Below are 14,763 nucleotides of genomic sequence, written 5' to 3' on the forward strand. Positions count from 1 at the left end.
GCAAAGTTTTGTCTAATCACTCAATTGACTCTAATAGTTATCTTTATATGAATGAAATTGATTTTTGTTAGATGTATTGTTACACATTTGTTCTGTCCTATATGTTTTTAATCTCCATTCCTGATCTTTTACTTCCCCCACCCCCCAGTAAATCTACCTTTGCGATGATAATTATGATGTTTAGGATAACAACATCAACAATGATGATAATAACAACACTGTGGGTCATAGTCTAGGACTACAATGATCATTATATTTTAAAGCCAAACGTGGAAGTCACATTTTGATGTGGTGAAACATGTGAACAATGGCTCTACGGATCTCCTTTGTCTTGGCGCTATAAATGAGAGGGTTGAGCACAGGAGGCACGAAGAGGTAGATGTTGGACAAAAGGACATGTATGTAGCGTGGGACATTTTTCCCAAAGCGGTGCACCATGGAGACCCCAATCATTGGTACATAAAATGCAAGTACAGCCAAGATATGTGATACACATGTGTTGAGAACTTTGAGGCGTTCCTCATGGGAGGCAATGGCCATAACTGAGTGCAGAATGAGCACATAGGAGAGGAAGATAAATAACAAGTCCATGCCAAACGTGGAAATAAGAACAAAGAGTCCATAGATGATATTGATTGTGATGTCAGCACAAGCCAGCTTCATCATGTCTGGGTGGAGGCAGTAGGAGTGGGAAAGGACATTGGATCTGCAGATAGGAAGCCTCTGGATGAGGAAGGGAAGAGGAAAAAGGGTGATGAAGCTCCGAGCAGTCACTGCTAAACACATTCCAGCGATGACTTCGTTAGTGAGCACAGTGGCATAGCGCAAGGGATCACAAATGGCCACATAGCGGTCAAAGCTCATGGCCAGCAGAATGCCTGACTCCATCATGGAGAAGGAATGAATGAGGAACATCTGGATTAGGCAGGCATCAAAATCAATGGTGCGGGCATTGAGGCAGAAGGTTCTGAGAACGGTAGGCAGTGTGGCCATGGACATGGCCATGTCGCTGAAAGACAGCATGGACAGGAAGTAGTACATGGGCTGATGAAGGCTGGGCTCCACTCTCACAGCTTGCAGGATCACTGTGTTGCCCCCAAGAGCCACAGCATACATCACACAGAGGGGTCCTGCTAGCCAGAATTGAGAGCTCTCCAGGCCAGGGATACCAGTCAGAAGGAAAAAGGCAGGGTGAGTGATATTGAACAACCCCATGGCAGGAGGAAACCAGAGAGCTTTTCAGGGTCAGACCTTCTGATTTAGTGATTTCTGAGAGCTGCACTTATTGGAAGAGGAGGAACCAGGGAGTAAAAGACAGAATAGATGGTATCTATACAGTTTAAACTGATGCATTCATGAAATCACTTGTTTTGGAAAAATACAGGCAAACTTCTTTTCTTCATACTTCATGATCATCAAGTCATAGGCTAGGCTACTGTTTCTCTCTGTTTTATGGAATAAGGAAGATATTGACAAATGTTTAAATATATCAAGCCATAGGCTGGGCTGCATATTCCCTCTGTTTTATGAAAGAAGGACAATATTGGCAAATACTTAGATGTGTCAATTAATTACAAGGAAAATGTTCACACTATGGTATCTACAATTTTAATCACACCTTTGAATGGAAATAGGTTAATTAAACTTCGTAGAGAACTATTACAAAAGGACATTGGGAGTTTGACTCATCAGTAACTGTGCTGCTAAGTCGCTTCAGTTGTGTCCGACTCTGTGCAACCCCATAGACGGCAGCCCACGAGGCTCCCCCGTCCCTGGGATTCTCCAGGCAAGAGCACTGGAGTGGGGTGCCATTGCCTTCTCCAATGCAGGAAAGTGAAAAGTGAAAGTGAAGTTGCTGAGTCCTGTCCGACTCTTAGCGACCCCATGGACTGCGGCCCACCAGGCTCCTCCATCCATGGGATTTTCCAGGCAAGAGTACTGGAGTGGGGTGCCATTGCCTTCTCCCATCAGTAAGTGTACAAGTATTTAAATTTTTCCTTCACAGTGTTGATTCTTACATGTCACTAATTAATGATAGCATACCCCAGAGCTAGTCTGAATTATGATATATGTTTGGTTAGGAAGGAGAAGGGCTAGTGGGACTTCGATGAAATGACTGCCAGTGGATATCCGCTTTTTACTAGCAGAGCTGCTGCAAAAAAACAACAAAGAAACCTTGTGTTTGTGCAAAGGTGTGAAGTTGTTCCTTTCTGGGGAAAACTTATGAATTCTCCTCTAAATCTGGTATAGGTATACTAACATTCAGGTTGTCTAAAGACCAGAGTTTTTTCTTTATTTTTTAATTGAAATATAGCTGATGTAAGGATCATAGTTTTGAATCTATGTCATAGTCATCCATGTTTAGATATGCTCTTCTATTTATGGCTATAGTTTATGACTAACTGATTTCTTTTTCTCTGGGGACTTTTGTATACTTTTTTATATATCCTAAGAACTTTTATATATCTTTTTCTCAGAATTAATAAAATGAGAACAAAGTTAGATCATGTGTGCTGGCTCAGCTGTTAGTCTGAGTCGTGGAATTGGCGGTGATCACTTCGCTTCTATTTTTCTGAACCTTTCTTGTGGCCAAGTCCTGCTTTCCTTCCTCAACTTGCAGCAATGTTAGTGAATCATAGAAACATTGATCTCAAGGAATCTGACTCCGGAAAGTGACAGTCTAGAGAAGTACGGTGAATCACTCAGAGTTACATAAGCAGTTAGTGGCTGTTCCAGGATTAGAACCCCAAGGCAAAGGACAGTCCCCCTTATTCTGTTCACTCAGCTAAGATACTACCTCCACACATTGTCTCTCTCTTCTTCACCCTCCCCTTTTCCCAGTGTAACCCTTTCTTGGGGCAGGGTTAAACCCTTTCAGGACAGTCAGCTAGTTCACCCCTACTGGGTTTCAGAACTCACCAGAGAACAGAATGACAAGAGACATCCATGGAACAACACATTCTTCTCTCCATCTGCTCAAGTGCGTTCATGCCTGCCTGTTTTATATCTCACTCTAAGCCCCAGGAGGAGAGCAGTGGTGCTGACTTTGTGCCTGAAAACTCGTTAGGAAGATTTTATTCTCTTGAGGACTTTCATGACTACTGATCATAAGCACTTTTAGCTGAAAAAGAACTCTGCTATCTGCCACACCAGTTCTCTCCCCAGTGCAAGACACTGCTTGGTGAAGGCTGGGCAGGCATGTAAGACAGGAGCTCATTATCTTTAAAGAAATCCCAGAATTATGTGACATATTGACCTAGCTGAACAAATAAGGTATAATCAGAAAATAACTAAGTTTTCTTATCCTGGTGAATTTATTGAAAATGCTTAGTTCTTTTTTAAAATTAATTTTTATTGGACTATAATTGATTTACAATGTTGTGTTGGTTTCTACTGCACAGGAAAGTGAATTAGTTTATATATATATATATATATATATATAGCCTTTCCTTTGGATTCCCTTCCTATTTAGGTCACCACAGAGCACTGAGCTATATAGTAGGTTCTCATTAGTTATCTATTTTATACAAAGTATCAATAGTTCTTTGCCTTCACCTTTGTAGAACTATATATTCTTCTGATTAGAAGCGACAACACCACCATGAAAACTCTCTCTCTGTAGCCACCCAGGAAAGGGTTAACCTTCTTGTGTATAACTAATGCCCTACCTCAAAATGGCAATAGTCTTCTATTTAATCCTGCTATCTGAAGAGTGAGATGGCTTTTATCACACTACTTAAATTTTCAAGTGTAATAAGAAACCAGTCTGCTATGTCTCTTTTCCCCTACAACTCAGAGGACACATGCTCCTGAGTAGAATCCTTGAGGAAACTCTTTTTATTCAAGAACAGTGGGATGTACCTCCATATCCCTTTCTCTTGCATGTAGGATGTGGGATGGGAGACAGCTTTTTCCAATGATTCTCTTCAGAAATCTTTGTTTAGATCCTCTAATTCATAACTCTTTTACACCTTTGATTAGGGCAGAGTTTAGAGGATAAAGCGTCTGCCCACAATGCGGGACACCTGGGTTCAATCCCTGGGTAGGGAAGATCCCCTGGAGAAGGAAATGGCAACCCACTCCAGTACTCTTGCCTGGAAAATCCCATGGACGGAGGAGCCTGATAGGCTATAGTCCACGGGGTCGCAAAGAGTCGGACACGACTGAGCAACTTCACTTCACTTCACTTCTCAACCTCAGCAGTGTTAACAATTTGTTGTGAATAATTCTTTATTGTGACGTGATGTCTTGTGCATTGTAAGAATTCTAGCAGTGTCACTGGCCTTTACCTAACAGATGCTCTACCCCCATTATGACAATAAAAAATGCCACCAGGCTTTGACAAGCATGCCATGAAGTACAAAAGAACCTTTGGTTGAGAACCACTGAATTTTGCAAAGGAGTGTATAAGTCAGCTAACTGGTTCTATGAAAATCAAAATTTCCCATGATTGTTTATTAAAAATATAATAGCTATTATCTTCACATGTGAACCAGTCTAAGATACACAGGATCCATTTAAAAATTCTGTGTCATGTACAAAGCGTCTCAAACTTTTAGCACATTAGAATTTCTCATCTCAAAAGTGTGGTTTGTGCATGAATTAGCAAAGAATTTCCAGACACGAGGCAGAATGAGAGGTGAATAGAGCTTATTACAGAGAGAGATGCTGTTAGAATAGTGGGCTGTCTCAAAGGAAAGCAGACCCCTTTCAAGGGCTACTAGCCCATTTTTATAGCCTCAAGACAAAATTCCTCCAGGAACAGTGGCATTAGGTGATTGGTTAGGATGCTATAGGGTGGATATTTTACCTAATATGGTGTCAGAGAGTTGGCTGGGGTAAGTCAGGGGGCTTGGTAATTGTTGCTATGGGGCTTGGTCAGTTCTGGAGAATTTTGTCCTGTAACTTTGGTAAAGGGTTCCACATCTGTGGCCTTAGTACAAGGTTCCCCAACCTGTGACCTTGGTGTAGGGTTCAACAATAATCTCTCAGCTCAAATCCTTATTACATTCCTTTCTTTCTTTTTTAACTGAACCTCTTGCAGATTTTCAAACAAATATGCCATTTCATGACCTTGTGCTTCTGTATTTGGTCTTTATCATGTCCTCTTCTGGGGATTTTTACCACCTAAAACATTTCCTAGTGAACCCTACAGCTGCAAGAACCTTACCTGGTTATTTAATTATTTTCCTAATTTCTTGTGCTTTTTTGTGATTGTTTATGAACTTGACATTTCCCTATTTCTGGTTTTATCAAATGCTACTGAAACTTTACATAAATCATGCATTTTGTGTCTTCAGTTCAGTTCAGTCGCTCAGTCGTGTCCGACTCTTTGAGGCCCCATGAATCGCAGCATGCTGGGCCTCCCTGCCCATCACCAACTCCCAGAGTTTACTCAAACTCATGTCCATCGAATCGGTGATGCCATCCAGCCATCTCATCCTCTGTCGTTCCCTTCTCCTCCTGCCCCCAATCCCTCCCAGCATCAGGGTCTTTTCCAATGAGTCAACTCTTTGCATGAAGTGTCTTCCTCATTACATTATCCTCAATACCTAGCTCAGGGCCTGGGGCTTTTTTGACCCTTAGAAAGAATGAATAGAGAAAATTATTTTCAGCTTCATAGTCACAGAAACCATGTCTTATCCAGAGTCTCGCTTGACTTCACATGATGTAGGCATTTAGAAATTGATTTTGGAATGAAGTCAGTCCATGACAGTGTACATAATCACAGAAATAGCTAAAGGTTTCCTCACAAATAAGCAGTTTTTTTAAACATGTAACCTAAGATAGAGTCATCCACATTCAGTGCCATTCATGAGTTTTCAAAATTTCTCTAAAAAGAAGTTGAGGGAAATTTCTAAGGTGAAGAAATAATATGGAATGCACAACTAACCATTTTAAGGATATTAAGTGGTATTTGGCCTCTTTTAACCCAGAGTTTGACTCTTCTTCTGGTACCAGTTATTTCCTCCTAAATACTGCCTACCTCTTAACATTACTAGAATGTTTTAGGTACTGTTAATGAATTTATTCACAATTTCCTCAGACTATCATCACAAAACTCAATATGGGGACTATAAAAAAGGAAAGAGTCTGGTTACTCTTGTTTCCACACAGTATATATTGGGTACTCAATTTATTTGTTAAATTATAAAATTAATGAATAAATAAATTAGTCAAATACCATTTTTAAGTAGCAAGTATATGCTTAGACTTGATTAAATTTTTAGATTATGATGTATGAATCCTGTATCTATTAGTTATAAATTGATATGTAACAAATTACCAAAAAAAAAAAAACCCTCAGTAGCTTAATACATATTAACTCATTAAGTTATGAACTTTGTGTTTTATTTATGAAGGACCAGTGATTGGCTCAGTTGAGTGGTTCCAGCTAAGATTCTCTCATGAGGTTAGAGTCAAACTGCTGGTTAGGGCTCCAGTTCATGAAGAATTGACTAGGTCTGGAGGACCCTCCCCCAAGTTAACATGGGTATTGGCAGGAGGCTTCAGTACCTAGTTGCTTAACCCTCTCCACAGGACTGTCTGTGATATACCTTCCTCCAGAATGAGACAAGATGGATGGTGCAATCTTTATCTCTAATCTGAAAGATGGATGATGTGATATTACACCTCCTCATTAAAAAACAAATCTAGTTTTTGTTTCACACATGATCATTTACTTCTTATTTTATTACTTATAAGTGTCCCTAAGTCCACGCATACACAATCGGACAATATTGCCCAGGGGCATGCCTACCTGTATGCTGCTTCCCAGGTGCCTCAGCGGGTAAAGAATCCGCCTGCAATGGCAGAGCTGCAGGAGACATGGATTCGATCCCTGTCTGAGTTGGGAAAATGTCCTGGAGGAGGAAATGACAACCCACTCCAATATTCTTGCCTGGATAACCCCATGGACAAAGGAGCCCGGTGGGCTACAGTTCATGGGGTCATGAAGAGTTGGACATGACTGAGCATGCACACACATATATATGCATATCTGTAGCTGGGGATCTTTGGGGGCAGGAGAAAATTAATGTTAAGGCATGTGTTGATGATTATAAGAATAATTTCTAGGATTTAAAATATTTATCTCAAAGCAAAAAAGAAAAGAATACAGGAAAGTTCCATGGATTAACTGGTTGTAAATAAGTTGGTGTTCAAATCCCATAATTTTTCTCTTTTTGTTTCTCATTCTTTTTCTCTTCTTTCTGCTTCTGCTTTTGATTCTACTTCCCTTTCTTCTAGGTATTTCTCTTATCAATTAATTTTTTTTTTTTTATGACTGCTCAGCACAGCTTGTGGGATCTTAATTCCCTCACAGGGGATGGAAACTCAGTCTCAGTGGAAGTGCAGAGTCCTAACCACTGGACATCTAGGGAATTCCCCTCTTATTTCTTCTTATTTTCTCATGTTTTCTTCTTTCCCAGCTCTCTTCTTTTTTCTTCTTTTTACTATGTTATGGTCCATTTATCCTTCTTTATCTTCTTCCACAGCAACAGCTGTGGTAGTATTGGTCCCTTCAGTTTGACATTATCAAACCCTAGGCTTCAGCTCATTCTGTTCCGTATCTCCTTCACACTGCAGAAAACAAAGCAAAACAAACCAAAATAAACAAAAGAAAACAAAACTCTAATTCTACATTGCCCAAGTCATTTGAAACCATCTCTATTTATTCAATCAATATATAGAGAGCTTTTACTAAGTGCCAAAGGGCTTCTCAGGTGGCCCTAGTGGTAAAGAACCCATTTGCCAAAACAGGAGACACAAGAGATGTGGGTTCTGTCCCCAGGTCAGGAAGATCCCCTGGAGGAGGGGATGGCAACCCATTCCAGTATTCTTGCCTGGAGAATCTCATGGACAGAAGAGCCCAGGGGGCTACAGTCCATAGGGTTGCAAAGAGTTGGACATGACTGAAGCAACTTAGCATGCACACACGAATGTATAGCTTAATATGTCAGCATTAGCAAGCCTTAGAATATGACAATATATTTTTAATTTTAATTTTATTTTCTTCAACCCTCTCTTCCTTCTCTGAAATTCCTTGTTATTGTCTATCATCTCCCTAAACACCATCCAAATGAGCCTTGGCTGTTTTGTTCACAGTTGTGTCTACATTATTTTAAATATTGTAGGACACCTGTTGGGTTTTTAGTAAGCATCTGTTGACTAAATGAACTTATGCTCCCTGTTCTTTTAGATGAAAAGAGCAGTGAAAGACACATTATATATTTGTCTTTTGCTGAAACATCTTTGAAATTTTAGGGTCTTTTCTGTTCAAATGTTTCTAATTACTTGCATAATGTATGCTCAGTTACTCCCATAATATTCCTTACTTTCTTGGTAACAGTCCTTTCACATGGATTGTGATGAACTCACTTGTTACATTTCCAAATGGACAATAAGCTCTCTTAGAGAAAGATCCAACTTATTTTGATATTTCTACATCTCCAGGTCCTAGGGATGCAGGAAAGTGCTTGGAATGTAGCATATAGTGATGTCTATTGAATTCATGTGTTAGTTGTGATCTAACCCAGGAAACAAAAAATATGGTATAGTTATGGTCCAGTCAGAATATAAGGACCACATCAGTTCCTTTAATTAAGAAAAATTAATGTAAACACTTCATAACCAATTATTAAATAATGCATAAGACCAAAAGAGATTATGATGGTGTCACTGGAGGTGATAACTTCAGGAAGTAGCTTCTAACCATAGGACTTGGTTAGAGAACAAGGTCAGAGTTTTGAAATTATTCATTCTTACAATCTTGAGGGAATAGTGGTGAAGAGCTGAAACTCAAACTCCTGAGAAGAAGATACTGTTTAGATGATGCTGGGATCTTGAGTTCAGACAAGAGGCCTTGTATAAATAAGATTTACTCCTCAGAGAGGAGAGGGACAGGGAACTTCTCTGGCTTGTTCAGAGGTCTTTAAAAAGTCACATAAGACCCCTTTTGGAGTTTTGTTGTTGTTTAGTCACTAAGTCATGTCTGATTCTTTGTGACTCCATGGACTATAGCCTACCAGGCTCCTGTGTCTTTGGGATTTTCCAGACAAGAATACTGGAATGGGTTACCATTCTCCTTCTTCAGGGGATCTTCCAAACTAAGGGACTGAATCCAGGTATCCTGCATTGGCAGGCAGATTCTTTACTACTGAGCCATCAGGGAAGCTCTTGGAAAGCTATAAAATGGCAAAACCAATACAATAGTGTAAAGTTAAAAAATAAAATAAATTAAAAAAAAAAAGGAACCAGCTAATGCATTGGAAAGAATCATTGTCGCTCGAGTGCAAAAATGTTGCTGGGGTAACACTGAAAGCAACAAAAAACAATCCTCCTTCTTGCTCGAGTTTCCTAGGACATCCTATTTGCAGATCTGGGGAACTGATTGGAAAGTGAGAAATGGAGTTTACAGAGACCCAGTACCACAAGGAATAATGTAAATGTGTAATTGAGACTGAGAGACAATAATAAAATAACTAGTACAATAAAATAGAGTGAACTTAATCTTGGAAATTGTTTATACAGATTTCAAAAGATCCAAGAAATGGACCTGCTGTTGCTAATATGACTTAGAGATTTACCACTATGATCCACAGGCTGAAGACTCAAGGTGGGATCACCAGAACTGAAGCCAGGGTGATTCCAACTGGCAAAAGCTGGAGCTGTGGAAGAAACGTAACATGTGCCAGAGACTTCTTTAGGCAGGAGAATGGAGGGAGTGACATAATCTCTGTGTGTCAGTGCCTCCTAATCACTGAGTGTATCTGGAAGCTAGCTGATATTCAGTTCAGTTCAATTCAGTTGCTCAGTCGTGTCTGACTCTCTTCAACCTCATGGATTGCAGCATGCCAGGCTTCCCTGTCCATCACCAACTCCCAGAACTTGCTCAAACTCATGTCCATTGAGTCAGTGATGCCATACAACCATCTCATCCTCTGTCATCCCCTTCTCCTCCTGCCTTCAATCTTTCTCAGCATCAGGGTTTTTCCCAATGAGACAGTTCTTTGCATCAGGTGGCCAAAGTATTGGAGCTTAAGCTTCAGCATCAGTCCTTCCAATAAATATTCAGGACTGGTTCCTTTTAGGATTGGTGGTTTGATCTCCTTGCAAAGGGACGCTCAAGAGTCTTCTCCAACACCACAGTTCAAAAGCACCAATTCTTTGGCACTCAGCTTTCTTTATAGTCCAACTATCACATCACTTCACATCAGTACTGGAAAAACCATAGCTTTGACTAGATGGACCTTTGTCAGCAAAGTAATACCTCTGCTTTTTAAAAAAATTAATTTATTTTTTATTTAAGGATAATTGCTTTACAAGGTTCTGTTTATGCCCTCCAAGAGTCTATTTCCCAGTCCTGTGTAAATTCTGGCAACTCTATGGTGGTGTTAATGGCGACCTCCTCCAAGAGGGCTTATGCCATACCCAAGTCTGCTGCACCCAGCCATACCCAAATCTGCTCCACCCAGAGCCCCTGCACCTTATCAGTCCACCGTTGACCTGTACCTCCACAGGAGATACTCAAACACAATTTTGTCTCAGTCTCTGTGGGGTCTCTGGGTCCTGGTGCACACAAAGTTTGTTTGAGCTCTCTGAGCATCTGATGGGTATGGCGTTTGATTCTAAATGTGATTTCTTCCCCCCTACCATCTTTCTGGGGGTTCTCCTTTGCCCTTGGATGTGGGATATCTCCTCACAGTCACTCCAGCACCTGCTGTCTTACTGGGGTTTCTCTGACCTTGGATGTGGGGTATCTCCTCATGGCCACTGCTCCTGACCTTGGCCATGCAGCCACCCCTCCAGCTCCCATTCCATCACTTCATAGCAAATAGACAGGGAAACAGTGGAAACAGTGACAGACTTTATTTTGGGGGGCTCATAAATTGCTGCAGATGGTGACTACAGCTATGAAGCTAAAAGATGCTTGCTCCTTGGGAGAAAAATTATGACCAACCTAGAGAGCATATTAAAAAGCAGAGGCATTATTTTGTCAACAAAGGGCTGTCTAGTCAAAGCTATGGTTTTCCCAGTAGTCATGCATGGATGCGAGAGTTGGATTATAAAGAAAGCTGAGTGCCGAAGAATTGATGCTTTTGAACTGTGGTGTTGGAGAAGACACTTGAGAGTCCCTTGGACTGCAAGGAGATCCAACCAGTCCATCCTAAAGGAAATCAGTCCTGAATGTTCATTTTTGGAAGGACTTATACTGAAGCTGAAGCTCCAATACTTTGGGCACCTAGTATGAAGAACTGACTCATTTGAAAAGCCCCTGATGCTGGGAAAGATGGAAGGCAGGAGGAGAAGGGGATGAAAGAGGATATGTTGGATGGCATCACCGACTCAACGGACATGAGTTTGAGTAAACTCTGAGAGTTTGTGATGGATAGGGAGGACTGGCGTGCTGCGGTCAATGGGTCTGTAAAGAGTCAGACACGACTGAACTGAACTGAATTTCTTTACAGAATTTTGCTGTGTTTTGTCAAACCTCAACATGAATCAGCCATACGTATACATATACCCGCTCCCTTTTGAACCTCCCTTCCATCTCCTTTCCCATCCCTCCCCTCTAGGTTGACACAGAGCCCCTGTTTGAATTTCCTGAGCCATACAGCAAATTCCCCTTGGCTATCTATTTTACCTATGGTAATGTAAGCTTCCATGTTACTCTTTCCATACATCTCACCCTCTCCTCCCCCCATGTCCATAAGTCCATTCTCTTTGTCTGTGTCTCCTTTGCTGCTCTGTAAATAAATTCTTCAGTAACATTTTTCTAGATTCTGTATATATGTGTTAGAGTACAGTATTTATCTTTCTCTTTCTGACTTACTTCATTCTGTATAATAGGTTCTGGGTTCATCTACCTCATTAGAACTGACTCAGATGCATTCTTTTTTTATGGCTGAATAATATTACATTGTGTATGTACAACTACTTTATCCGTTCATCTGTTGATGGACATCTAGGTTACTTCCATGTTCTAACTATTGTAAATAGTGCTGCAATGAAAAATGAGATACATGTGTCTCTTTCAATTTTGGTTTCCTCGGGGTATATGCCTAGGAGTGGGATTGCTGGGTCATATGGTGGTCTAATTCCTAATATTTTAGGGAATCTCCATACTGTCTTCCATAGTGGCTGTATCAATTTACATTCCCACCAACAGTGCAAGAGCATTCCCTTTTCTCCACATCCTTTCCAGCATTTATTGTTTATAGACCTTTTGATGTTGGCCATTCTGACTGGTATGAGGTGATATCTCATTCTAGTTTTGACTTGCATTTCTTTAGTAATGAGCAATGTGGACCATATTTTCATGTGTTTGTTAGCCATCTATATGTCTTCTTTGGAGAAATGTCTGTTTAGTTTTTTCCCCCACTTTTTGATTAGGTTGTTTGTTTTTCTGGTATTGAGTTATATGAACAGCTTGTATATTTTAGAGATTAATCCTTTGTCAGTTGTTTCATTTCTGTTATTTTCTCCCATTCTGATGGCTGTCTTTTCACCTTGCTTATACTTTCCTTTGTTGTGAAAAAGAGTTTAAGTTTAATCAGGTCCCACTTGTCAACTTTTGTTTTTATTTCCATTACTCTGGGAGATGGGTCATAGAGGATCTTGCTTTGATTTACATCATCAGGTGTCCTGCCTATATTTTCCTCTAAGAGTTTTATAGAGTCTGGTCTTACATTTAGGTCTTTAGTCTATTTTGAGTTTATCTTTGTGTATGGTGTTAGGAAGTGTTCTAATTTCATTCTTTTACATGTAGCTGTCCAGTTTTCCCAGCATCATTTATTGAAGAGGCTGTCTTTGGGAAAAGGAGACCTCAAACACAATAAGTTAAAAAATAATAATAATAAGGCAGAGAAATGCTATACAAATGAAGGAACAAACTAAAAAACACAGAAGTCCAAATAAATGAAGAGCAAATAGGCAAACTACTTGAAAAAGACTTCAGAATAATTATAGTAAAGATGATCAAAAATCTTGAAAACAGAATGGAGGAAATGCAAGAATAAATTAACAAAGGCCTAGAAGAATTAAAGAATAAACATACAGAAACAAACAACACAATTACTGAAATAAAAAATGCTTTAGAAGGAATCAATAGCAGAATATCTTAAGCGGAAGAATGAATCAGTGAGCTGGAAGATAAAATGATGGAAATAACTTCTGAAGAACAGAATAAAGTAGAAAGACTGAAAAGAAATGAGGACAGTCTCAGAGACCTCTGGGACAATATCAAATGTACCAATATTTGAATTACAGTGGTCCCAGAAGAAGAAGAGAAAAAGAAAGCATATAAGAAAAATTTTGAAGAGATTATAGTTGAAAATTTCTGCAACATGGAAAAGGAAATAGTCGACCAAGTCCAATAGGCACAAAGAGTCCCATACATGATAAACCCAAGGAGAAACACACCAAGACACATACTAATCAAACTAAAACAGACTAAACACAAAGAAAGAATATTAAAAGCAGCAAGGGAAAAGCAACAAGTAACAAGTAAGATACACTTAAAGCTGATTTTTCAGCATAAACTCTACAGGCCAGAAGGGAATTGCAGGATACATTTAAAGTACTGAAAGGGAAAATCTACAACCAAGATTACCTGGCAAGGATCTCATTTAAAATTGATGGAGAAATAAAAAGGTTTTCAGACAAGTAAAAGTTAAGAGAATTTATTTAAGAGAATTCCACCAAACTAGCTTTGCAACAAATGTTAAAGGGACCTATATAGTCAAGAAATACAAAGAAGAAAAAAAGATCTAAAAAAACAACCCCAAACAATGAAGAAAATGGCAATAGGTATATATATATATATCAAGAATTAGTTTAAATGCAAATGGATTAAATGTTCCAACCAAAAGACACAGACTGGCTGAATGGATACAAAAATAAAATCCATATATATATATATATATATATATATATATATATATGCTGTCTACAAGAAACCCACTTGAGACCTAAAGACAAATACAGAATGAAAGTGAGAGGATGGAAAAATATATTCCAAGCAAATGGAAAGCAAAAGAAAGCTGGAGTAGCAATCCTCATGTCAGACAAATAAACCTTAAAGTAAAGAAGATTACAATAGATAAGGAAGGACACTACATAATGATCAAGGAATCAATCCAAGAGGAAGACATAACAATTGTAAATATCTATGCACCCACCATAGAAGCACCTCAGTACATAAGACAAATACTAACAGACATAAAAGGAGAAATTGACAGTAACACAATAATAGTAGGAGACTTTAACACCCAATTCACACCAATGGACAGATCATCAAAACAGAAAATTAATAAGGAGACACAAGTCTTAAATGGTACATTAGATGAAATGGATCTCATTGATATATTCAGGACATTCTATCCAAATGAAAAATACACCTTCTCAAGTACATATGGAACATTCTCCAAGGTAGACATCTTGGCTCATAAATCAAGCTTTGGTAAATTTAAGAAAATAGAAATCATATCAGGCATCTTCTCTGACCACAATGCTATGAAACTAGATATCAATTACAAGAAAAAAAGCTGTAAGAAACACAACCACATGGAGATTAAACAACATGTTTCTAAACAACCAACAGGTTACTGATGAAATCAAAATGGAAATAAAAAAATTTTTTAGAAACAAATGACAATGAAAACATGAAAACTCAAACCTATAGAATGCAGCAAAAGCATTTCTAAGAGGGAAGTTTATAGCAATACAATCCTACCTCAAGAAACAAGAAAAACATCGAATAGA

The 14,763-nt window shown here is 39.2% G+C and overlaps 1 protein-coding gene across 1 annotated transcript; it reads right to left on the reverse strand.

Moving 5' to 3' along the window:
• Positions 1-276: 276 nt before the first annotated feature.
• LOC129628185 (olfactory receptor 51I2) lies at positions 277-1,215 on the reverse strand. The gene has a single exon (XM_055547616.1). It carries the CDS (start codon positions 1,213-1,215, stop codon positions 277-279), a length of 939 nt encoding a protein of 312 aa, XP_055403591.1.
• Positions 1,216-14,763: the final 13,548 nt, after the last annotated feature.

Source organism: Bubalus kerabau, chromosome 15 (genome assembly GCF_029407905.1).
Source record: "Bubalus kerabau isolate K-KA32 ecotype Philippines breed swamp buffalo chromosome 15, PCC_UOA_SB_1v2, whole genome shotgun sequence".
Lineage (NCBI taxonomy): Eukaryota > Metazoa > Chordata > Mammalia > Artiodactyla > Bovidae > Bubalus > Bubalus kerabau.

Excerpts from the sequence above, each read along its gene's own strand:
- LOC129628185 (XM_055547616.1), bottom strand. The coding sequence starts at position 1,215 with ATGGGGTTGTTCAATATCACTCACCCTGCCTTTTTCCTTCTGACTGGT.